Below are 27,470 nucleotides of genomic sequence, written 5' to 3' on the forward strand. Positions count from 1 at the left end.
TACTGAAACTTCAAAATACTACAAATTTCAAGAAAATTTTTATATTTAATTACAGTGAATTCAAAACAAATAACAATATAAAAAAAAAAATAAAAAAGTAAATATGAAATTAAGAATATATAATTTTTATAAATTAAGAAACTTCTAAAGTTCCAAAAAAAACTATTTTAATGTGTGCCACATTTATTTCTATTTTTTATCCTCTTTTAGAGGTGCTCAAATGACTTTTGAATTCATATTAATATTAAAACAAATACATAAGTACTTCAGCTTTTCATTATAAAAATAACAATTTTTAAATAACAAAATGAAGTTTTAAATTATATGTTTTTTTCATTCAGCACCTGGTAAAAAATATATATATATATATATATATATAAAGAATTTGAACATATATACATATATAATTTTTAATTCTTTCCTCAGTGATACAAATTTCATAAAAAATAACAATTTAAAAATTTTTATAAATTTAAATTGTAAATTTTTATAAACTAAATGATTTATGATTATTTTATTAATTGATTATAGAGTTAAATGGTTATATATATTATATAAATAAATCATTTGTAATTTATTTTTCTGTAAAGATTCAAAGCTTAATTTTATTTTAAATTGCAAAATAGCATATTTAAATTTTTTATCTTATATATATTAATTGAACAAATTAATATTTTTTTTTTTCTTTAATTTTAAATAATTGGAATTAACAAATATAAATTTCATATATAAGTTTTTTCTCTCATTTTTTTTTTTTGACTCTACAAATAGAAACATATATATAATGCTTTGAAAACAGTACGTACATACATAAAACTTTAATTAATATATGGGCATATTTACAAGTCGTCAACAATGACTGAATATTTGAAACATTTGAATAAAATCGCAAGGAGTTTTGTAATATATATATATGATTTACATTAAATTACAAAAAAAAAAAAAGAAAAAATTACCTTTAAATGCTTGTATAAATATATCATGCTTTAAAGAATTAATACATTATGAGTTCATCTGAAAATAAAAGTATAGATAACTACAAATATAATGATAAAAAAAAAAAAGAGGAAGATGAAAACTCAGGGATATATGGAGAAAAAAATAAAAATAATGTAAATGAGCAGGATATTAGTGAGGATATTAAGGAAAATGAGGTTTCTATTGTAAAAATGATAAAATATATTGGTACAGATAAAGAAGAGTCAGTGAACTCAATAGAAAATAAAAAAAATGTAAAAAAAAATGAATTTTATATAAATAACAACAATGAAATTGATATTAATCATGATAATAATAAAGAAGAAAATCACTCTATTGCAAAGGAAAGATATTATACAACAGAAAAGGGAGAAAACAAAATAGATAGATCCCAGAAAGATTATAAGAAAAAAAGATCAAATTACAAATATAGGTGTAGCAATAGTATTGATAGTAATTTTAGTTTAAAAAAAAAAAATGAAGTTAAAGATAGTGTATCCTTGGATATTAAAGCACTAAAGAAAGATAAAAAGTATAAATCAAGAAATAAAGGAAGTAATTCAAATTTTAGTTCTTATAATAAATCAAGTAGATCTTGCAGCAATAGTAATTTTATTAGATCAAGTTGTCAAAGTTCAGTAAAAAGTTCATTAAATAGAAAAAAAAAAAAATATGACTATGAAAAAAGATACCTCAAAAAATTTAAATTTAAATATGAGGAAGATTTTGATAAAGAGTATAAAGAATCACAATATAAAGATTCTATATATTATAAAAAGAAATATATAAAAAAAAGAAAATTGAACCATTTTGATGATTATAAGTATAAATATTCAGTTTCTTCTATTGATAAAATTAATTTAAAAGAAGAATATTACGACAATTCTTCTTTTGATAAAACTGATCATAATATTTATAAAAAGAATAAGCATTATTCTGATATCAAAGAAAAATATGGTAAAAAATTTATATATGAATATAAAAAAGATAAAAATAAAATACCTTATGAAAGATATGAATCTAATTCATCCAGTGAATCTAGATATAAATATAATTCTTATAGTGATTATAAAAAGAGACAAAAATATTATGAATATAAAAAAAAAAAATATAGAAGAAAAAAAAGAAGCAAAAGTAAAAAAAATTATTATAAAAACCGAGAAAGTGATTTAGAAAATGAAGAGCAAAATTTGTATGAGTACATTAGAAAAAAGCGTTCTTTTAATTCAAGTAGTTATTCCTATGAAACAAAAAGTAAATATGAAAGTAAGTTTCTGGATACCAATTATAAAAAAAAAATAATAATAGATGATAATGAACATGATTTTTATGATGAAAAAGAAGATAAAAGAATAAGATTAGATGAAAAGACACATGAATTAAGTTATGAATCAAAATGTAAATATAATGATAAAATTTCTTTATCAAATTCAGGGGAAGATATGGATTATGAAAAAAAAAAGAAAAAGGAAATGCCTGAAAATAAGTCTTACAAGTTTCATGATACTTCTTTTTCAGATATTAACTCTTTAAAAACAAAAGATGGAGTAAGAAGCAAAAAAGATTATGAAAATGAAGAAATAAACAAAAATGAGGAAAAATTAGAAAATAAAAAAGCACAAACTTATTTAGAGGATGAAAAGAAAAAGGAAATAATTTTGAAAGGGATACCCATAAATCAAAATAAAGATGAAAAAGAAATTTTAAAAATAAGTGAAATGAAAAATGGATTTGAAAAGGATAATGAAGATTATAATAATAATGATAATAAAAAAAAAATGTATTATGAAAATTGTACAAAAGATTATTATTATCATAGGTATAAAAAAGAAAATTATGATAAATATTATGATCAATGCAGCCATAATAAACGCAGTGAAATTTCTGAAAGAGAAAATTATGTTGATAAATATTATAATAAATATAATGATCATTATGATGATGAAAATTATGGTAATAAATATTATAATTATAGAAAACTTAGTAATCATTATGAAAATGAGAATTATAATGATAAATATACAGGAGATTATGAAAATGAAAATTATGATATATATGAAAATGATTATTATAGTGACTACTCAAATAAAAGTAACTCAATAGAAAAAAAAATAGAATATGTTAAAATTCAAAATAAAATTATAATTGATTTAGCTGCAGATGCTAATTATAAAAATTGGTTAAATTACGATTCAGATTCCTCTGATGAAGAAAATAATTATGTCCATCTTAAATTTAAAAATTCTTTTTTGAGAAATTTTGTTTTATACAATGAATTTGATAATAAAAAAATAAATTATAACGAATTAGATGACAAATATACTAATGATTATAGAGCATTTTCTTCTGATACAAAAAATTTCAGTAAAAATATAGAACCAAAAGATACTTCTTACCAAAAAAAGAGCATAAAAAATAATGAGGAAAATAATTTTAACATTAACTTAATAAATAGTAATTTAATTGAAAAACAAAGTTTACATAATAAGGAATCAATGTCAATAGATTCAGAGAGATATGCATTTGATAGTGATTATAAAAATGTTAATAAAAAAGATAGAGAAATTACTAATATGTATTGCAACCAAAATAAATCAAAAAAAAATATTTCTTTGGACAGGATTTTAAATAAAGAAGACAAATACTACAATAAAATAAATGCTAATAATTTAGAAAGTGAAAAAAAAGTTGAAACCGATTTTAACAATTGTTATAGTAAATTTTCTCAAAATGATAAAAAAAATCTCGAAAATGAATTAAAGCTTAATTCAACTGATTTTATGTACAATTTTAAAAATAAAAAATCAATTACATATGAAAGAGACATCAACAATTATTTAAAAATGGATACAGAAAACCTCGATATGACTTCTCAAAGTAAATATGAAAATAATGTAAATTATGATAATATAATAGGAAAAGAAAATGAAAATAATATAAATGAAAAAAAAGAAAGATATTCACAGAATATTCAATCAATTGATATAAATTTATCACAAAATAATAATGGAGAGAATAATGCAAGTAATGTGAAAGAATTAGAGATTATTCCTAATTATATAAACAATTTAATAAATGATATGAATAATACATATGAAATAAATGAAAGTATTGATATGTTAAACTTAAATACTGCGAAATCTTTTCGCATCCCAAAAATTTTTAATAAAATTAATCAGATGACTAGTACTCCTAATTTTTTAAAATTTTTAGAAAAAAGAAAGGAAGCAAGTAAAAAATGGAAAATTATTGCAAGAAATATTTTACATGAAGAGTTTAAAATTTTATTTCATTCAATAAATTATGATATTAATGAAGCTAAAATCAATTATTTAATTAATTCACTTAAATCTATTTAATTTTACTTTGTATATATATTATTAAAACCTTAAAAAAATAATATATAAAAATTTACTTATGAAAATGTTTTTTTTTTTTATATATTTAAAATTTTTATGTTCACATTTCTTTATAATTTTTTATCGATCTAATTTTTATATCATTAATATACCTTAAAAATTAGTTTTAAAATATAAATGTTTTGGGAATGGAAGTTACTGAAAATTTATTTTTTTTTATAAATTTTTTTTTAAATAAATAAAAATATATTATATAATTTTACAAAAAGTAACAGAAATAAAAAAGTAAAAAAGAAATATTTTAAATTTTAATAGTATTATATTATCCTAGAATAATTAAAAAGAAATTCCTTAAATTTTAATATTTTTGTATTTTTTTACTAAAAAATGAAAACTATATGTGTATAAATTTAAGGAAAAAAAATAAAAAACTAATAAAAGTATTATTTTATCTTTATATAATAATGTAAACTAGTCTTTTTTTTTTTTACTTTATTATTTTTTTTTTATTTAATGCATACATATATTCATAGCATGTCATATAGTTGTTAAAAGCCAAATTAAAATCTTGTATAAGAAAGATATATTTAATGCAATTAACATATATTTGTTGGAATTTGTTAATAAAATTTTTTTTCTAATAGGCATAAGAAAAAAAAAAGATTTTGTATTCTAATACTTATATTTAAAAAAAAAAAATATATAACATACGTTTTCATAATAATAATAATTTCTTTATTTTCTAAATGAGAAATAAATCCTTAAAAAATGTGATATATGAAAATATCGTTATCTTTTTATACATAATTCCTATATTTTTTTTTTTTAGTGCACTAAAAGATAAAAGAATAAATAATATCTAATTATATTTTATTTTTTAAATTATTTTAAATAAAATTTTCTTATTTACTATGTAATTCAAATTTTAAAATGAAAATTTGTAACATTGCGTATTTTTTTTATTCATTATTTATTAATGCACTCTTTTTAAAATATTTTTCTAAACCACTATACATGCGTGCTTTTTGATTTTTGTTTAAATAAAGAACATTTATAAATCTATAATATATATGTAATTTTTTAATTATTAAAAAATTCTTTAAAAAAGTATTTGTTTTAAATTGTAAAATTATAAATGTGTTTTTGATTTTTATATATATATATACTAAATATTTGAATTGTAATAAATTAAAATATAATACTTTGAAATATTATTTTCGAAAAATAAATTATTTTTTAATGTTTAAATATTTTATATAAATTAATTCTAAAATATTCGAATATATTTTATAGTTATTTTACTTTAGCAAAAAGAAAAAAAATTATATATGTAGTTTTCTAATAATTATAATGCAAGTTTTGTTAACAAATAATTTATAATACTTGAATTTTTTAAAAAAGAATTTAAAAAGATAAAAAAGAAAAAAAATATATACTATTATATGAAATAATTTCATTATAATAAATATTTTTAGTAATATTTTTGTATTTGTTTAAAAAAAACTATTTTTTAAATATTCACATGTATATATATATATGTGTACATCATTAAATAACAATATTATTATAAATATATAAACATATATATATTTATTATTTTTTTTTTTTTTGTTATATTAAAATGGAAAGTTTTCTCTTATGAATACGTTCCGATATGAATTTACTTTTGATTAGTTAAATATAAAATTGTCAATAATACAAAATAAAAATAAGACATAAAAAAATATTGTGAAAATTCATTTTTTGTACTTCATAATTAAGTGCATATTTAAAAATTTACTGTTATACCTAAAAATTTAGTAATATGATAGAATTATATATTCCTGATGTTTTATAAATATAAGTTTTGTATTTCTTGAAATATATTTTAAAAAAGTACCAAGTTAGATATAAGGTTTTGAAGAATAAAGAATTTTTTTTTTTTCAGAATATACTTATTTTATAATAATAAAAAAGAATTATCTATTTTTAATATGATGTAATATATCAAAAAAAAAAAAATAAAATAAAATAAAAATTAAAAAAAATAAATAAATAAGGAAAAAGGGAAATTTTTTTTTTTTTAAATATGAATAAATCAAGTAGAGCATCTTTAAATCAATCAAATAATAATAATAATAATAATGATTACTATTCAATACTAGAAGAATTAGCAAAATCGGAAACCCCTAAATTCAGATCAGTCAAAGACAGTATGAGTGAAAATTTAAATCTAGAATTTATAAGATCATCAAGTGAAAATTATACTTATAAAATTACATCTAGAGGTATATAACTTAAAATATAATTTTTCTTATATTTTTTATAATTTTTTTTTATTATTAATTTATTTTAATTCTTCTTTGTTTTTAAAAGGCCCAGTTTGTTATTCTGCAGTATATAGAGATGATAAATATGCATATCGCCATGTAATTTTAAGTGATGGTGTTAGGCAATATGCAGAGAATAAAGTAAGAAAAACAAATGCTTTTTTAACTGAACATTGTATAGTTAATGAACTACAAATAGATATTGGAAAAGGATGGAAACATTTTATGATTTATGATGGAAAGATAAGAGAACTCATTTTAAGAAAAGCACTGACTTCTGAAGATAAATTAAAAATGTCTATTAATATGTATAATAATTAATTGTTTTTTTTGTCCTTTTTGTGTGATTTAAATTTTTTTTTTTTTTTGTTACTTTTTTAGTTTATTTTTTTAGATAATATTAGAATTTTTTTTTTTTTGTAGATATGTATTTTTCTTAAAATAAGAAATAATTATCTTTTATATACATATATATATGTATCATTTATGTATTTTTTTAGTGTACTATTTTTTTTTTTTAAATTTGAAAAAAAAATGCTTTAAATTTTAAATTTAGTTATACTATTTTGTCCATTGATATACATTGGAATATATATTTTATTATAATAAACTTTAAAATAAATATCCATAAAATTAATTATATATCTCTTAGTTCCTAAATGAAAGCTATATCTAAATTAAGATAAAAAAAAAAAGAAAAAAGTTAAAAATATATGGCGTAAATAAGTTATTTACCTAAAATTATATTAAGAAAAAAAATATACATTTACAAAAAATAATTCTTATTTAGAACTATAATTTAAATAATGTAATTTTTTTTTCTTAAATAATTAATTTTATAAATTAATTTATTAATGCGAAGAAGCTATAGAAAAATAAAGAATATATTTTGTTTATATATATTAACAAAATAAAAAAATTAAGAGGAAGGTTATTTTTATTTCTTTATTTGATTATATACTTGAAATTATTTAAATAAATAAAATTTGTTTATTTTAAACGAAAATGAAATAATAATTATTCATTGAATTAATTCTAACATGAAAAAAAAAAAAAAATGAAAATGATAATAAATTATTAAGATACATTTGGCATATTGGCTTAACTCATATATATTTCCTTTAAATTTTATAAAAAAAAATAATAAAAGAAAAAATTATTGTGGTGTACTTAGATATACCATATGCTTATTAAAATTGAGAACATATTTATTTAAATGATTAAATATATATATATAGATGAACTTTTGTTGCAATAAATTAAGATATTATGATTAAAATAAAGAACATAAAAGAATTATTTCATCCATTATTACCAAATGTAAATAAAAGCACTATAAAGAAAAATGTATTATATTTTATTGATTTAACTAAATTTCATGTATATGAACAATTATTATTGGAAGAAAGTTTATATAGATTAAGTAGTATTTTAAGTGAAGGATTAAATAATATAGGTTTCGTAGTAGTAAATAATACGAGAAATGAAAGAGAGGAAACAAAAAATTACTATAATAAATGTGTTGTATTAGGAATTAGTGGTAAAGTAAATGACCACATAAATAATGTAAATTATATTAAAAAAAACAAAATTTGTTTAATTAAAAGATTTACAGGGGGTGGAACGGTATATATAAACAAAAACTGTCTCCTAGTTTCATTAATTCTTCCTAACAATTTTTGTAAATTATTAAATCTTTATCCATCCAATATAACAGAATGGTCTTTCAATTCATTTTATGGAATGTTTTTGAACGAAAAAAAAAATAAAATTTTTAACGAAAACTTTGGTTATTTTGAAAATGATTATGTGTGTAAAATATACGACAAGGAAAGTAAAAAAATAAATTTAAAAAAAGTTGGTGGAAATGCACAAGCTTTTTCAAAAAATTACTTTGTTCATCATACTTCTTTTATATGGTCTTGTAATTATAATGAAATGGAGAATGTTTTAATAAATCCAGTAAAACAACCTGTTTATAGAAACAAAAGAAGTCATTATGATTTTATTGAATCATTTAGATCATGCTTACACAGCTACATAAATACTCCAGATTGTTTTATAAGAAAATTAATTTGTCATATAAGGCAATTAATAAACATAAAAAATAGCAATGAGCAAGATGATTTTTGGTTTTTTAACAAAATAAACTTAAATATTAATGACAACTCATATGATTTGGAGTCCTTTGATAATATATATTACACTGATTCTAGTTTATTAAATGAAATTTTTCTTTTATATAACAATAATATGCATATGAATAACTTAAGGTCAACGTACTTTTTAGATATAGAAGGAAATAAAGTTTCTGATACATATTATAAAATATCATCTTTTATTTTGAATGAAAATAATTATAAAAATGTATTAACTAAATAAAATACAAAAAAAAAAAATTCGTTATTTTTTATATGTAAACGTACTTTAAATATCTTTCTTATATAACTCTTCTTTTTTAAAGAAAATCATAAAATATTAAAAATAAATAATCACAATATAGTCACGCATGATTTAAATATTTTGCTTTTCTATAATTTTTTTTGGAAAAATTTCATTGCACTAAATATTCTTGAATGTGTACTTTTTATAATTTTAATATTTTTATAATTTTATTCACTAGTAATTTTTATTTGCATGAATTCTTTGGCATATAAACAATCTTGCTTTCTTATTAAATTGCTCAATTTACATATAAAAAATAAAGAAAATTAAAAACACTTCTATCTTTTTAAAATCAAAAAAAAAAAGAAAAGAAAAGATAGTGTATAGGCTCATGAATTTAAATATATTTTTTATAATTTATATTAATCACCAAGAAAATAGTATGTCTATTTTTTTAAATTGAAATATTTATTTGTTTTTATGAGTTTTTTGTATGTTTTTTTTTTTTTTTTTTTTTTATTTAATATTTCTTGTATTGTTAAATATAATTATAAATTTATATTTAATTATATATATATACTCATTTTATATATTATATTTTTTTCTTATTATTAAAAATAACATTTAAAATACTAAGGTTTCCATTTAATATTATTCAAATTTCCATGTAGCTGTTTTTGTAAACTTAATGGATTTGCCCATTCAGAATTTAAATAAGAATCGTCATCATCTTCTTCGAATTCCTTTTCTTCCTTTTGCTTTTTATGGTAATAAGCTAACATGGCTTTATAAGTTTCACTATCAATTCTCATTTCTCTAACAGGTGGTCCTAATTTTTTTGGTTGTATTTTTACTATAATTTTTGTTTTTTCATTTTTCCCTATTATATTTTTTAAATATAATTCTTCTGATAATTCCTTTCCTGCCCACCATAAAGAAGTTTCATTGATTATAAATTCCTTGAAAAAAAAAAAAAAAAAAAAAAAAGACAAAACATTATAAAATAAATAACAATATTGTAATATGATTTTCATGTTATAGTATATATATAATCTTTATAAATTTATATAATTTTATATTTTATTTATTACTAAGCTTTTTTTTTTTTTTTTTTTTGTTCTTACATCATTAAAAAAGTTTTCTTTTTCTATTAATATTCTTGTTGGATCATAAGTAGGTAGTTTTTCCATTGAAGGATAACAAATGTTCAAGGCTTCTATTATTAAATTTAAATATTCGTGTAATTTATCCATATTTACTAGTACATTTTGTTGAATCTATTAAAAATAAAAAAAATAAAAAATTATAAGAACTAAATAAAAATATATATATATGGAGAGCAACTGTCCGAATATAAATTAAAATATTTCTTTTTTGTTTTTACTTTTTCAATAGATAATTCCTTTTTTATATTATCAATTATAGCCTTCAATTTTATTGCACTATCACTTGGTGGTGGTATCCCAGTTCTAAAATTGTATTTGTCAGGATTAGTTGCTTCATTCCAATCATAAATATTTAATTTAGATACTTTTAATTCCTTTTTATTAATTTAATTAAAAATATTTAATTATGATATTTGTGTAATTTAAAAATTATTATATAACAATATATATTTTGTTCTATTTAAAATGTACATATAAAATTGTAATAAAAGGAAAATTTAAAATAAAAAAAAATAGAATTGATTATCTTAAATGATATAAAACTGTTTTAGATAATTTTTTTTTTTACATCTTCTGATAGTCCTCTTAATTCTTCTGGCCTCATAGGGCCGTGATTTGCTAATTCTAACGATGCATCTACAAGTTTCAAAATTTTGCATCTCATATTGTGTATATTTACTAAATCTTCCTTTAAATTTTTAACCAAAACATTTACATTTGTCTCATATAAAAATTGATGATTATCTTCTACTGATTTTGCATGTATTAAGACCATTTTAAAAAAAAATATATATATTTAGAATGAATATGAAAAAAAAAAAACTAAATATTATAAATATCTTTTTTATTACTTTTTTCTATTAACTTTTAGTTATATTTATTCTTATAATACACTTTTTTTATTTTTTTTCTTTCATATAGTAATTATATCTATATTTTTATAATTTTAATTTACTTTTATGATACATGCTTATTCTATATTTTTAAAATATTATTTTTACTTTTCTTCAATGCACACATGAAAATTATTATAAATTTTATTTATAGAAAAATATTTTTAATTTAATTATGGAAAATCTATGTTAGTGTTTATGTTAGAACATTATATTTTATATACAGTGTTATTTCTAAAATAGCTTAATATCATTCTGAAATATAAGAATACTATGCTTTCAAAGAATAATTTTATAAACAAATTACTTTTTAAAATACAATGCCTTTTTTAATTTGGCATTTGAGTAAATAAAAAGTTTATTATTCTTTATTTTCAGATACATAAGAAAAAAAAAAGATATGCTAATAATATAATTTTTAATAAAATCACTTAAAAGAAATCAGACACATAAAAAATTATTATAAATTTAATAGAAAGAATAAGTAATCTAATAATCAAATATATTTTCATTTCAAAAGAGAGTTTTAATAATTTTATATTTCTAATAACATAATTTTTTGTTTACTTGAAAATTTTTCTTAAAAACATATATCTAAAAAAAAAATTTTTTTAAACTTAATCATATATTTTAGTGAAAGCTATATAATTTTAATGTAATAAAAATTATACTCTAAATTTTTTAAATAATAAAAAAAATTAAAGTATTTTATAAACATATATATATATTCTGTAATAAAAAAAAAAAAATGAAAGTTACTATTTTATTAAACATATAATCTAATTAAAAATAGTAAAAAAGAGTAAATTTTTTTTTTTTTTCTTTATATTTTAACCACATTTTCCACCACCACATCCACCTTTGGCTGCATAAGATAATCCAGATGATACAGTAATATATAAGTTCATAAAAGACTCGGCATCAGTTGGGTGTATACCAATGCAATTATCAAAATCTTTTTTTTTAACTTTTAACTTTAAAGCCAATGCCATTCCTTGAGTTACTTCCCCTGCATTGGGACCAACATAATGGAATCCTATAACCACGTTATCTTCATTTTTTAAACAAACCAATTTAGCTAAGCAGGTACTAGATATATCCGTATCATATTCATCTTTCTGTAATTTATAATTCTTTTTTCTATGAACAGCTGATATTTCTAAATTATTAAATTCTTGTAAAAATACCTCCACATTCGATTTACCGAATATTTCATATGCTTTTTCTTCTGAATATCCACATGAACCATATTCAATAGGAGTATAAATTGCTGTTGGAATAAATGAATAATCCATCACTTCATCAGACTGCTTAAATAAACGTCTAGCTAAAATTTCTCCTGCTTTTATAGCTACAGGAGCTAATTCTGGAATATTTTCAGCAACGTCTCCAACAGCAAATATATTAGGTATATTCGTACAACTAAGATTATTTGTAATAATTTTATTATTATTTTTATTTATATTTATGTTTAACCCTTCTAAATTCAAATCCTTTGTATCACCTTTTCTTCCAGTAGCATATAAAACAGTGTCATAGAAATCTGTTGTTTTATCACTAAATTCAACCATTATTTGATTATTATATTTTGTTAACTTTTTTGGTAAAATTCCATTTAAAAATACAACTCCTTGCTCTTCCATGTACTTTTTAACTTTATTTGCACATTGCTGATCAAAACCTCTCAAAACTATAGAACGTACAGAGACACTTACATCATATCCTAAGGAATTAAGAAATCCTGCGCACTCTAAAGCTACATAAGATGCACCAACAACTAATGTTTTTCCTGGCTCTCTTTTTAATGAAAAAATATCATCTGATGTAATGCTCAATTCTTCAGCTCCTTCGACATCTTTTGGTATGTAAGGTCTACATCCAGTTGCAATTAAAATATATTTCCCACTAACAGTTTCTTCTTTTGATAGATCTCCTTTTAAGTAATATGATACTGTGTTTTCGCTTTTTAATTTAGCCATCCCATTTATATATTTAACTTTAGCAGATCTTAGACCAGTCATATAGCTAAAATTCAATGAGCGTATGTGAGAATTCACAGTAGTAACTAATTTATTCCAATCATGTCTTAAGTTATCAAATTTCCATCCATATTCATTAGAGTCCAAATTAAATAAACATCCCATATTTCCTGCATAGTGCATTAATTTCTTAGGAACACACCCAACATTTACACATGTTCCTCCAATACCCCATTTCGTTCCTTGGCTGCTTGGTTTAACATAATCCAATAATAAAACCTTTGCACCATTTGCTGCAGCTTCTTTTGCTGAAGCCATTCCCCCAGGTCCTCCTCCAATAACTATATAATCATAATCGTAACTTTTTTCATTTACTCCATCTTTTTCATGTGTCTGCTTATTTTTTAGAAAATTATCACTATTTACATTGACATACTCATACTTATTTTTTATGTCTTGATTGGTACACATTGTCTTTATGGAATTAATTAAATTATTTTTTTTAAATAATATATTACTATCTAAAATTACTTTATTCTTATTAAGTTTATTGCTTACAATATTTATAAAATAATTTTTTTCAAAAGAAAGGATTTTATAACCAAAATTATTGCATATATTCCTTGTAAAATTATTTTGGTAATTTTGCGAGTATTTAATAGATAATTTTCTTAAGTTAATTAATGCATTGTTCATAATTTTTTTTACACTTGAAATGAAGACTAAAAAATGTGAAATTCTAAATATATATATTATTAAAAAAAATGTAAATATGTTATAGATTTTATATATAAATATATTTTCTACTATTAATTTTTATTATTTTCTCCAATTTTTAATATTTTATTCTTTTAGTTTTTTTTATATGTTTTCTCTATTTTTGGTATTCATTAATTTTTTTTTTTCTTTCGCTTTTTCTCTTTTTTTTTTTTTTTTGCTTTTGCTATATATTTAAAAAATTTTAATATTCTTTATGCTTAAAAAATTGTTCTTTTATTATCATCCTATTTTTAATTATTTTTAATTGTTGAAAAAGTATAAAAAAAAAATTCTATTATGTATGTTTATTTATTAAATCATTATAAATTTAATTATATCACTTTTTTTTTTTTTTATAGGAAAATAATTTATAAATTTTTTTAATTTTATTTTTCCTTCAAATACAACATAAAAAATATATAATATGAGAAGAAGATAAATTTGTTATTTTTAAAGTTCATTTATGATATTATTATAAAAAAAAATTTCTTTTTACAACTTGTATTTTAAATATAGATATGATAAATGTAAAATAAATAAATAAAAGGCACATTTATTGGAAAGAAGTATTTTTTATAAAGTGTATTGGCATATGTTATTTTATAAATTCTTTTTATTATTTTTATGACCATTTATAGTTTTAGATATCAAATCCCCAAGATGTGTAGATTTTTTTTTAAGTTATATGCTTATTTTTTTTTAATATATTCAATTAAATAATTTCTTTGTTAAGCAAAATAATATATCTAATACTTAAATTTATTCTAAAAAACAAATTTACTGTAAGGCCTAAATACTTCTTGATATTTAAAAGTTAAATTCATCAATACATCAATGACAAATTTTATATAAAACATATTAAGTATTAAAAATTTAAAAATAGGTTTGGTTTAAAGCCAAAAAAAAAAAAAAAAAAGAAAATGAATTATAGTTATTTAAAGAAATGCTATTGAATAAACAATAATAAATCATGAAAACTGTTTAAAAATTTAAAAAAAATAAAAAGCATTAACCTAATTATATTGACAAATGACATATTAAAAAAAAAAAAAAAAATTAAATATATATGTATAAATTTATTTAATTTAACATATATTATTTTTACTTTTATTCTTATTCTTATTTTTAATTTTTATTTTTTATTTCTTATTTTTACTTTTATTTTTAATTTTTAAAATTTTTTATAATTAATTTATCATTTAAGCCAATATCTTTTAATATTAAACAATTTTTTCTCTTTTTTTTTTCTTTTTTCTTTTTTCTTTTTTCTTTTTTCTTTTTTCTTTTTTCTTTTTTTTTTTTTTTTTTTTTTTTTTTTTTTTTTTTTTTTTTTTTTTTTCTTTTTTTTTATTAAAATAAAGAATATTAAATTTTTTTTTTTTTTATAACTTCAATAAATAAAAATATAATATATAAAGAAATAAAAATATGCCTTTTTTCTTTTAATGTTTAATAATATAATATATAAATAAAATGAAAAAAAAAAGGAAAATAGGAAAAACGTAATATTTAATAATAAATAATTAAAAAAATATATTAATGCAAAAATAATTTTATTACTTCAAAATTCACAGAATACATATTCATATACAAAATGAAATATTATATATATTTTTCGTTATTTTAAATTTATGTAGAAAAAAAAAAAAAAAAAAAAATCATTTACGTAAAACATAAATAAAAAAAATTGAAAACAATAACGCATATTTCTATTTTCTGTATAATATGTCAACGCATAATATTTGTATTTAAATAAGAAAATTCTAATAACAATAATGAAGAAGAATATGCATTTAAATTATAAAACTCAAATCTAGAAAAATATTTAAAGAAAAAAATTTAGACATATATTTATGAAATCTTTAATGGAATAGAAAATATTAAAATTAAGTGATATTTTTTATTTTTATTTATTTTATTTTATTTATTTTTTTTTAAAGTACTAAATAGATTTTGCATACTTAAAAAAAAAAAAAAAATGTAAAAATATTATATATATAAAAAAAAAAACAGTAAAAAAAAAATTATGCATAAATGCTGGTATCACTAATTTAAGCCCTTTCATATGGATTCGTAATAATTTTTTTATAAACACCTCTTCCTCTATAAAAGGGTCTAAATGTAGGTTGCCTAAGTCTAAAAAAAGAATTTAGAAAAACATATATATTATTTGGTTCTTTAGTATAATTTAAAATTATAAAATAAGACTAATATAATTTTATTTATTTCTTTTTAACTGATTTTATATATATATATACCTTCCTCTTGTATTTAAAGTAGTTTTCATTGCTCGGCCTCTATATGCATTAATTTTAGGACGATTAAATCCTGGTATATTTCTTCTCTTACTACAAACCTGCAATTAAAAAAAAAAAATTTTTGTTTTTTAAATTGCTAATTATATATATACTATATATTAAAATTAATTTATTATTCATTTATGATTGAACTTATATATATATATATACCTTAATTTGCCTTTTTTTGAAAAATGATTCAGATAAAGATAAGGCTGTTCGAACAGAGGATGCGTCAGCAAATTCAATGTATGCATATCTGTTAAAAAAAAATATACACATAATTTCTATATATGTTTCTTTAAATAATTAATAAAAAATAAAAATGTAAAAAATTATTTAACCCTTTAGAATGACCAGTATTTTTATTAACTAAAATTGTTACTCTATTTATTAAACCACATTCTGAAAATAATGATTGTAGCTCTTCAGGCTGTGTCGAATAATCAACCTATTTAAATATAAAAGATAAAAATATATAAATAAAATAAATGAATTAATAAAAAATATTAGTGAAATAAGCAAAATTTAAATACATATATAAATATTTAAAAACACATTATTAATTGAAAATAACTAAAATAAATAACTTAATTTAATTTTTAGTATCGTTTACATTTCCAACAAAAATTGATCTGTTGTTTATTTCTTCTTGTTCCATTTCATGAGAGTCAAGAGCCGAGTTTTGATTCATCTGCATCTCAGCACCTTCATTCATCATCTTCAATAAATAAAAAAGAAAATAATACAAAATAATATTTTAATTAATAAATAAATACGCATATATATATATATATATATATATATATATATAAAATATAATTTAAATAGTCATTAAAAAATAAAATAATAATATATAGTATAAATAAAAACCAAATAATATACTAAAGAATATTAAGAAGCACTATTTTGTACAAATAAATATAGTAATATACCCAAGGAGAATATGAAATATACCAAAATAAGAAAAAAAAAAAAAGAAGAAAAAAAGCGAATTACGTGAAAATGTAGTAGTAATTTATACATATTTAATTAAAGTAATAAAAAAAATAAATAGTTTCAAAATTTCGTATTACTTTTAATTTTTGTAGATCACTAAATTCTTTGTCAATGTTATTAATATCATCAACTTGAACTTTAAAACTTCCTCCCTCATTTTTACCTTTTTCAGTATTCATTTGCTCTATATTTATTTGTTCCATTTTATTATTAAAATATTATATAAATGAAAAATTTATATTTTTATACATATATATATAGAAAATATATAAATAAAAATTATTTTATGAAATATAATTCAAAATGTATAAAGAAAAAAATAAAGCTATTCAGTGTTAATTGTGCGTAATTAATTTTTTTTTTTTTTTCATAATTATATAAATTAAAAAAAAAAAAAATTATAAAATAGAAGTATTTTGAAATAAAATAAAAATATTCATATATATTTATAGTAAATTTTAAAACAAAAAAAGAAAAAAAAAAATAATTTAAAATATATTTATTTTTATATTTAAAAAAAAAATTTATGCCGTACAAAAAAAAAAAAAAAAAAAAAATATATATGTATATATATATATATATATATATATATATATATTTATGATATATATATAATTAATATTGATATGCATATATATATATGTATTTTAATTTTTTTTATTTCTTGGAAAAAAAATTTATATTTTCATGAGGGTTATTAAATTATAAATTTAAAATACTTTTTATAACTTTTTATTAGAAAATTTATTTTTGAACAAAAAAATTTTGATAAATTTCAAATGAACCTTTTATATATATATACGAATTAATGCATTACTTTTTTTTCTATTAGATGGTTCATTGCTTTTCTCATATAAAAGTATCATTTGCTTATTTACTTTCTGTAACTTTTATATTTCTTTTCATAAAAATTAAATAGAAAGAAAAAACTAAATCTCTTCAAATCAAAATTATACATATATATATATATATATATATACATAATTTTTTTTTAATTTTATGTAGCAGTATAAGTGTACTTAAGTATTTTTGGGATAAATTGCTTTCGTGTGTATATATTTATTAACTATATGTTTAAAGCTATAAATTTAGAGAAGTTATTCATCAAATGCTTGTATATAATTATTTTAGTTTTTACAAATTAATAAGTAATATAATAGAGCACTATTTCATCCCTTTCCCCTTTTAAATATGTTGCTTTATTTTTAAAATATAAGCTTCGTTGATAAAGTAATTTTAAATTAATACATTTTATGTTTCTATTATAATTAATAAATTGTTTTAAATTATTTTGTTAAAATTACTATAGTAATTATAGATTTAAAAAAATTACAAATAAAAATATTTGTATTAGTATTTTTATTTACATTTATACTTTTTATTTATTACGAAAACAAAAACAATACTCATATTATAAGAAACCTATATAAAATATATAGTAATAATCGAAAAGAAAAAAAAAAAAAAGTAAATAATATTAATAAGCTTTTAGATATTTCCCTTTTTTCGGTAGCATTTAAATTGTTTAAAATTAAATAATTGAAATTCTTAACGATGAATTTTAATTTTCTTTTGCATACAATTTTGAAAATATAAAATGGTATTTCCTTAATCATTTGTTAGAGAGTAAAAAAGGAAAAGTAATATTTATATTATTTTATATAAATATGTCATTTTTTAATTTGTTTTAGTTTTCTTTTTTTCTAATAAGTTAAAACCAAAATTAGAAAAGGCACTAAGCAATATGCTAAATATTTTAAAGTTCTTAATAGAATATAAAACATATATTAGAATTTGAATAGACATTTAAAATAAAGAATAATTTCACATAATAAACATTTTTTTTAATATCTATATATGGGCAAGCTACACATTTTGTAAATATATGTTTGATTTAAAATATACAAAATCAAAGTAAAATACTTTTCTTAATGGAAATAAATTAATATTTATTAGTACTTTTTAATAGTACAATTATAAAATAATCCAGAATGAATAATAAGTGAGTAATAATTTAACTAAAATACTTCCTTGATACGATATTCTTTAAAGCGTTTTTTTATCATATTATTTTCCTTTTAAAATTAAAAAAAAAAATACATATATATATATATATATATAATAATTTAATAACAACGTTTTTTGATTTAAAAACACGGTATTTATAAAGAAGTAAAAAATATTTATAGCATTTAAAAAATATAAGGGAAATTTTAAAAATTACTGCAAAATTTTTTATAAAAATTTAATTTTAATTGAACTAAAATAAATTAAAATATTAAAAAATGAGAAAATTTACAAAATAATTTATATCACTTATATAAAAAATATATATTTTTAAATTCGAACTAATGTAATAATAATATCGACATATTTTTTCGTCTTTTCTTTTTATTGTTACGAAAAATTAAATTACCATTGAAAATATTTCAAATAAAAAGTAATAAGAAATTAAAATTTAAATAAAAAAAAAATTTTATCGTTTGTATTACATAATATTTTTACTCTATTTATATACCATATTATACTGCAAAATTGTAAAATAAATTTAAAATTCAATATTAATATTTAAATTTTTTAAAAGTTATTATTATTTTTTATTTTATGTTATTGAAAAAGTGTCTATTAGTTAAAATTTATCAAATTTCTTATCATATCCTTATTAATATTCATTACACCATTATTTTTTTTTTTTATTTTAATAAGATTTCTTTTTATTTAATAAATATTATTTATTATTCACATTTTTTATAATATTAATTCTTTTTTAAACATTATTTTTCTTCTCCGCTTATATCCAATGTGTGAAAATATTTAATTTTCGCAGAATTTTGAAAAACTTTAAAATTTTGTTTCTTTTTATTCTTTTTTTTTTTTTATTAATTTCCAAAAAAAATTTTTTTTCACTTCACTTTTTTGTTATTAATATTATAGATTTTTCAAGTGTTGCAAAAGCAAAATGTATTATATATATATATATATAATAAAGATATGTTGTATAATTTTAAAAATATTTCTGTTTAAATGTTTATAAATAAAGCAATACATGATATAACAAATTTTTTATCAACATACAGAAATATTTATGAAAATGAGTTATATTTATTTTCATTAAATACATCAATGTTCTTTTTTTTTTTTTCATTTTTATTAAGTTATTTATTTTTTTTTTTTTTTTTGTTAATTTTATTGATCATTCAATTATATGTAAAATTTATAGTATTCAAATAAAAATAAATTACTTTCCCTTTTTTCTTTATATTAAATTTCTTTTTCATTTTAAAAAATTATCATAATTAAATTAAGTTTACATACATGATAATATACGATGAAAACACCGGAATTTAGTTTAGATTCTTTAAAAAAGAAAAATAGAAAAAAAAAAAAAAAAAACTTGAATTTCGAAAAATTCAGTGCCCATTATTTCTTAAAATTACCAATATTTATAATATTAATGATTGCATTTTCTTTAAATGCTTTCATATATTTATTTATTAGATGTTTTATATATTTTTTTGAAAACATATCCTTTTTTGTAGTGACCAAGTATAAGGATTTTTGTAGATATGTAAAAAAAAAAGACCATTTGAAAGAAAATAAAGATGAAATATTTTATGAGAAAAATGAAAGTATTTTAAAGATTGAAAGTTTAATGGGGACTTGCAATAATTATTACGATTATATAAAATATGCATATCGAATGGATGTTCTAACAGGAAAAATTGTACATATAAATGAAAATGATGATTATATAAATATTTATGATGTAAACTTATTAAAAAAGACATCAGAAAGTATAAAAAATAATTTATTAAATAATGACATTTTACTTCTCCTTGAAGACATTAAAATCGCTACATCCCCTCGAATAAAGGCAGTGTTTCAAGAAAAATATTATTGTAAAACATATTCTACCCCACATATAATAGTCACAAATTTTATTAATAATATATTAAACGGGTTAAATTATATAGAAAATTATGTAAAAGAACAAAAAGAAAAAAACTATAATTATCTATATTCAGATGAATATTTATTAATTAAAAAGTATTTTAAAGAAATTTTTCGGCAGTGGGGGAACACAGCTTTATTTCTAAGTGGTGGTGCCATTTTAGGATTACACCATTTTGGTGTTTTAGAAACTTTCTTAAAGGCCTCTATTAATATAGATTACTTTAATGATTTTATTAAAACAAGTATGAAAAAAGAAAATATTTCAAAAAAAAAAAAAAAAAATATATCCCTTAAAAGAAAAAATAATTCAAACAAAAATAAGAATATTGATGTGAAAAGTGACTTAAAAATGGGCAATTTATTTTTAAAGGAAAAAAAAAGGAAGAATAAAAAAGAAAAAAATTATAATCTTACATTTAATCGTAATAATCCTTCTTCTACATATAAGAAATTGAAGTTTTTTCATAATGATGAACTAAACTTAGGAGAGAGTAATAATACTGAAAATACTCAACAAAATGAATGCAAAATAAAAAGTAATATAATTAAAAACAGTTTCAATGAGATTAATGAAATAAAAAATGGAAATAGTTCTGAGAAAAAAATTAAGGAAGATACTTTCATAAAAAATAATAAGAAAGATAATTTTTTGAGTAATAGAGAAAATGATTTTGTGAAAAATTTTGAAGATAACATCATGCCTCAAATTATATGTGGAACTTCAGCTGGAAGTATAATTGCAGCATGGATATGTTCAAGAACAAATAAAGAATTATTAGAGGAATTTAATATTGAATTTATTTATAATATTGTTTCATGTTTTTCTTCAGAAAATTGGTTTTACTCCTTTTTTAATATTTATAAAAAAGGTAATTTCTATGATATTGATAAGATTATAAAAATTATATATAATTTATATGGTGATATGACATTTCTAGAAGCATTTATTAAAACTAATTTAGTATTAAACATTACTGTTACTAGGGCTGAATGCGAAAATAACACTTTCAGTTGCGATGAAGATGGCCATATTGTATTAAATTATATGAATTCTCCTAATGTTTTAATATATACAGCTGTATTGGCTAGTTGTTCATTCCCTTATTTATTGCAACCATTTAAATTGTTAGAAAAAAAATATAATAAAGAAAATGTTTATCGCTTTATGTCAATAAATCAAATAAGTAATTCAAAATTAATATTAAATAGCTCTAGTAATAATACATGTGATAATGAAATTCCATTAAAAGAAGATGATGAATTTCCAAATATAAAAACAGGAAGCATCAATATAAAATATGAAAAAAAAGAGAATAATTTAAATAAAGTTGATTCAGCTAATATAAGAAATAGTAGTTATGATAATTATTTTATTCCTAATGATACACAAAATAGTTGTACTGTAATATATGAAAAAAAAGATTCATGTTGTGGAGATGTTGATACATATATAAAAGAGAAAAATAATTTTAGTAAAAATGTTTCAATGAAAAATAATATAAGAAATAAATTCAATAAATCAAATGAAGACTATGTGTATAAAAATAAAGAAGATAAATTAAAGGGAAGAATAGATAAATTAAATTCTCAGAGTGCTGATCAAATTAAAAATATAAATAATTCAAATAACTACATGAAAAATGAAATCACCAATACAAAAAATGTAAAAAAAGTTAAAAATACTTCTGATAGCTCAGATTTGTTCACGAATGATTCCAAAAACTCTATGATAATGAAAGACAAAAAGGAGGAATACAATAAAATATCTATGAATGAATTTTCAAGAAAAAAAATATTAGGAATTGAAAATTGTGAAGATGCATATGAAAAAAAAGGTGACATCAATTTAGAGGAAAATAAAAGAGAACTTAAGAATCATTTCAGTAATGAAAATATAATAAAGAAGAAAAATTATGAAAAAAAAAAAAGACATAATGAATTTATTGATTTTAATGAATATAAAAATATAGATTTATTAAATGAAGAATATACAATAATAAATAGTGTTCAATTTAAAAATATGTATTTTCATGATGGATCATTAAAAAGTGATATACCAGCCCGTAATTTAAATCAAATATTATCTGTCAATTATAGAATTGTTTCACAAGTAAATCCTCATGTATTTCCTTTTACTGGGGTAAGAATTCATGGAGAAGCTGGTAAACCAGTCAAATGGAGAGGGAACTATGGAAATTGGAGAGCTGGTTTTTTAATGTCATGTATGGAAATATTATTCAAAGAAAATATGAGATATATTTTAAGATTAATGGCATTATTAGATCTATCACCAACAATTAGAGGATTAAATGCTGGTTCAATAGCTATGCAAGTAATATAAAAAATTATTTAGTTTTTATAAAAATTCTTATTGAATATTTTTATATTAATAAAAAACATAAAAGTACATTACTATATATATATGTACATTTTTTTTTTTTTTTTTTTATAGAATTATAATGGAGATATAACACTGCATCCGAAAAGGTTATATTTAAAACATTTTAAATTAATAAGTGTATCTAATTATGATGATGTAGAATGGTATATACAACAAGGAAGACAAATGACTTTTCAAAAATTACCTTTAATTTTGAACAGAATGAAAATTGAAAAAAAATTATTAAAAATGAAAAAATGTTTTTTTTGAAAGAGAATACTTATTAACAATCAAAAAAATAAAGAAATTTTCATAAGACCTACCGAACATATATAAATATTATTTTATTCTAAATTAAAATATGTGTGCTATCTGTTTTTTAATTAATACATGAATAAATAAATAAATAAATATATATATATATATAGTAAAAGGAAAAATATGTTCTTTTTTTTGTTTACATATATATGTTTATATTTTTTTATATTATTTTATTTTTTTTTTTTTTTGTTTTTTGAAAATTTTACCGAATCATCTTTGCATTAATTAAAAAGAAATTTTTTTAATAAGTTAATAGTTTATTTAAATTATACATCTTCTAAATGCTATTTTATTTTATTTTTTTTTTTTTTTGGTACTTTATTTTCTTAATTTTTAATTTTATAATGATTTTTATTTTGTTTTATTACATTTATTTATTTTATCTTAATCTTTTTATTTTTTTAATAATACCTTGTTTTATATTATGCCATTCCGTTTTTTTTTTTTTTTACTATTTATTTTACAAAAGCTTCAAATATTTTGAATTATTTTTCGTAATTTTCTTTTTTTCTTCATTAAAATTTTAACTAAATTATAAAAGAACAAATATTTCTTATTTTTGAATATTTTGTTACACATATCACATATTTTTTAGTATTAAGAATATTCTTAATTTTTAAAATATAAATTATTAAAATATATATATATCTATGTATTTTTTTTAAAAAAAAGAAAAACCATTCAATTATAGAAAGTTTATCTATTGCCAGTAATTTGTTAATTGCATAAAATAAGACAAGCACTAATCAAATTTATCTAATAGTGAGAACGAAATAAATGGAGCTATATTATTAACTCCAATTTTTGTTTTATTGAAAATTTAACAAACAAATAGTTATTATGTCTATCATCAAAAATAAATAAATTTTAAAATGTTTTGTTAATAAAAATATTTTAATTTTCAAATTTATATTTTCATAAAATATATATGTATTAATTCATCTGTGTGAGTTAAAAGGATAAGAGAATAACAAAAAAAAAAAAAAAAAATAAATAAATAAAATAAAAGAAAAGAAATAAATTTCTTATTTTTTCAAAATTTGATCAAAAATTAAAAAATTTATTTACTACTTTAAAACAAAAAATTGGATAATGAAAATACATCTATAAAAAATATTTTCATTAAATGGAAGAATAAGGAAATGAATAAAAAATTAAAAAATAAAACATAAGATAAAAAAAAAATATAGAAAAGTGATAGGATATAAAATAATAAAATATATATATTTAATTCAAAATGAATAAAACAAAATATATATATATGATGATATTAATGTAAAAGATTTATATGTGATTTATATATTGACAAATATCATCTAAAGAAACTTTTAAAATGTATTTTTTTCTAAACTGAATATATGCATAGTTCATTTTTATTTTCTTTAACTCTACTGTTTCTTTATATAAAGAAATTTTTTTTATTGGATGATTTAGGTTTTTATTTACTACTTTGCATTTCAAGCAGTTATCATTTATACTTGTTTCTAAATACTTTGAATTTACTTCACTAATTTCAAATTCTTTATTTTTTTCTTTTCTTTCTTTGTTATCTATACTATCTATGCTTAATTCTTTATTTTTAGTTAAATCTTTAAGAATTATTGACCAAAAATATTTATAATTGTCTTGTTTTCCATTTTTAAATTCTTTTATTTTTTCTTTAATTATTTTTTTGTATGGAATAATATATTTAAAATTTTTAAATAATAACAAACCATAGTAACATTTATTATTATCTTTTTTTTCTTTTTTATATATTATAATTCCTTTCCTTTTGTAAAATTCATGGGTTTTTAGATTTATTTTCACTATTAGCCCCTCAAAAAAATTGTTATTATAACTGCTAGTTTTTTTTTCTTCCATTTTATTTTTTCTAGTCTTTTCTATGATATTACCTTTTTTTTCATTTTTATTATTATTATTTACAATATTTCTATTCCAATTATCTCTTTCTTCTAGGTGACTACTTTTACCATTTTTAAAATTATTACTATATATATTTTTTTCTTTTTTTTTTTCTATATCTTTTGTTTTTTCTTTTTCTTTATCTTTTATTTCATCATCATATTTTTCTTCTTTTATTTTTTCCATATTTTCTTTCATTTCTTCTTCTGCTCCTATACCAGTAAAACGAAATTCTCTTGACTGAAAATATTCATAAATTTTATCAAAATAATTATTATTACTATACTCATTATAATATTTATTAATATATTTGTTATATATATCTTCGTTATATCCCATTTTACTTAATATATATTTTCCATAGTTTTCTATTTGAATATTATGTTCTTTAAAATCTTGATATAAATTTAATTCATTTTTTAATATCATTTCTTTTTCATTTTTATTAAATTTATCTAACAGTGCTTTTCTTTTAAATGTTAGATTTTTTTCCGTTATATTATGATCATATATCATGCTCTTATCACTATTTATCATAATATTATTATTACTATTTTTCTCATTATCATTTGTATTATAATCAGAATTTAGTGTATTAAAATCATTATTACATATATTATCTTTTTTTTTTGTAAATTCAGAATTTCCGTTATTATCTTCTATTGTTTCTTTATTTAAATTATATTCATTTAGTTGAATTATATCATTCTTTTTTTTCAATTCTAATTTATTATTTATTGATTCATTTTTATTATTGGTATTATTATTATAATCATTATTATTTTTGATAATTAAATTAGTAATATCTGATATTTCTACATCTGATATATTTTCTTTTGAGATATCTTCATTAGAAGAATCTGAGCAACTATCATTTTTTGGAAAATTTAAATATATAATTTTTTTTTTATTATTTATTCGACTTAATTTTTTTTCTAAATTACTTATAAAATTTAAACTTAACATATCTTTTGAATCATTCAATTTTTCTCTAAGTGGGTCAACAAATATTTGGCCATTTTTTATACTTTTTATCTTTTGAATTTTTTCTATTTTATTTTCATCTTCTTCATCATTTTTATATAAATTATCAAAAATATTTAATATTTTCCTTTTCTTATTTTTATTTTCATTTGAATTATTTGTTATTTTTATGTTGCATTTTATTTTAGTGTCCATTATTGTATATAGATACAAATAATTTAGTCGACATTAATGTAAAATGAAAAAAAATTAAAACAATTGTAATAGAAAAAAACTTAAAATCAAAACATATATGTAAACAGATAAACGAATAATATTACAAATTTTAAAAAAAAAAAAATGTATTTTTACAATAAAATGCTTTATGCAAAATTTTCTGATCCATTAGTCAATGCATAATATGTGAAAAATAAATTAAAATTAAAACATTGAGATAAAATAAAATTAAATAGTTCAAGTTTAAACCAAATTTTAATAATTTTACATAGATTTGTTTTTACTGTAAGTATAAAAGGAAAATTTATGCAATAATTTATTATTTATATATTCATATTTTCTTAAAATTTTTGGAATTTTTGGCTTTTAAATAATTTTTTTTATTATATAAATTTTTTTTTAAAATTTTTTATAAACAAATTTAACATAGGTATATGCATATTTTTATTTATATTTCTTATAATTTTTTTTAGAAAACTTTATTCTGTAAATAAGAGCGTTTTATATTATTATTATGAAAAAAAAAATAAAATAATAATAAAATTATAAATTTTTTTTTTTTTTTTTGAATTTGTTTGAATAAGAA

The 27,470-nt window shown here is 17.8% G+C and overlaps 8 protein-coding genes across 8 annotated transcripts; 4 read left to right on the forward strand and 4 right to left on the reverse strand.

Annotated features, from left to right (window-relative positions):
- Positions 1-1,169: 1,169 nt before the first annotated feature.
- PRELSG_0721000 (conserved Plasmodium protein, unknown function) lies at positions 1,170-4,337 on the forward strand (the record flags this gene model as incomplete). The annotated part of the gene is made up of 1 exon (XM_028675909.1): positions 1,170-4,337. The coding sequence occupies one exon, from the start codon at positions 1,170-1,172 to the stop codon at positions 4,335-4,337; it is 3,168 nt and encodes a 1,055-aa protein (XP_028532451.1).
- A 2,068-nt stretch (positions 4,338-6,405) lies between these two features.
- Positions 6,406-6,967, forward strand: PRELSG_0721100 (cyclin-dependent kinases regulatory subunit, putative; the record flags this gene model as incomplete). Its single annotated transcript, XM_028675910.1, has 2 exons — positions 6,406-6,604; positions 6,693-6,967. The coding sequence occupies 2 exons, from the start codon at positions 6,406-6,408 to the stop codon at positions 6,965-6,967; spliced, it is 474 nt and encodes a 157-aa protein (XP_028532452.1).
- Positions 6,968-7,915: 948 nt separating this feature from the next.
- Positions 7,916-9,028, forward strand: LipL2 (lipoate-protein ligase 2, putative; the record flags this gene model as incomplete). Its single annotated transcript, XM_028675911.1, has 1 exon — positions 7,916-9,028. One exon carries the CDS (start codon positions 7,916-7,918, stop codon positions 9,026-9,028), a length of 1,113 nt encoding a protein of 370 aa, XP_028532453.1.
- A 635-nt stretch (positions 9,029-9,663) lies between these two features.
- Positions 9,664-10,972, reverse strand: PRELSG_0721300 (conserved protein, unknown function; the record flags this gene model as incomplete). The annotated part of the gene is made up of 4 exons (XM_028675913.1): positions 9,664-9,990; positions 10,156-10,308; positions 10,416-10,571; positions 10,766-10,972. 4 exons carry the CDS (start codon positions 10,970-10,972, stop codon positions 9,664-9,666), a joined length of 843 nt encoding a protein of 280 aa, XP_028532454.1.
- A 948-nt stretch (positions 10,973-11,920) lies between these two features.
- On the reverse strand, positions 11,921-13,765 carry PRELSG_0721400 (thioredoxin reductase, putative; the record flags this gene model as incomplete). Its single annotated transcript, XM_028675914.1, has 1 exon — positions 11,921-13,765. One exon carries the CDS (start codon positions 13,763-13,765, stop codon positions 11,921-11,923), a length of 1,845 nt encoding a protein of 614 aa, XP_028532455.1.
- A 2,114-nt stretch (positions 13,766-15,879) lies between these two features.
- On the reverse strand, positions 15,880-17,327 carry PRELSG_0721500 (RNA-binding protein, putative; the record flags this gene model as incomplete). Its single annotated transcript, XM_028675915.1, has 6 exons — positions 15,880-15,964; positions 16,087-16,184; positions 16,297-16,384; positions 16,470-16,576; positions 16,742-16,846; positions 17,202-17,327. 6 exons carry the CDS (start codon positions 17,325-17,327, stop codon positions 15,880-15,882), a joined length of 609 nt encoding a protein of 202 aa, XP_028532456.1.
- Positions 17,328-20,452: 3,125 nt separating this feature from the next.
- On the forward strand, positions 20,453-23,728 carry PRELSG_0721600 (patatin-like phospholipase, putative; the record flags this gene model as incomplete). Its single annotated transcript, XM_028675916.1, has 2 exons — positions 20,453-23,410; positions 23,531-23,728. 2 exons carry the CDS (start codon positions 20,453-20,455, stop codon positions 23,726-23,728), a joined length of 3,156 nt encoding a protein of 1,051 aa, XP_028532457.1.
- A 1,335-nt stretch (positions 23,729-25,063) lies between these two features.
- On the reverse strand, positions 25,064-26,863 carry PRELSG_0721700 (conserved Plasmodium protein, unknown function; the record flags this gene model as incomplete). The annotated part of the gene is made up of 1 exon (XM_028675917.1): positions 25,064-26,863. One exon carries the CDS (start codon positions 26,861-26,863, stop codon positions 25,064-25,066), a length of 1,800 nt encoding a protein of 599 aa, XP_028532458.1.
- Between the last annotated feature and the right edge of the window lie 607 nt (positions 26,864-27,470).

Source organism: Plasmodium relictum (assembly GCF_900005765.1).
Source record: "Plasmodium relictum strain SGS1 genome assembly, chromosome: 7".
Classification (NCBI taxonomy): domain Eukaryota; phylum Apicomplexa; class Aconoidasida; order Haemosporida; family Plasmodiidae; genus Plasmodium; species Plasmodium relictum.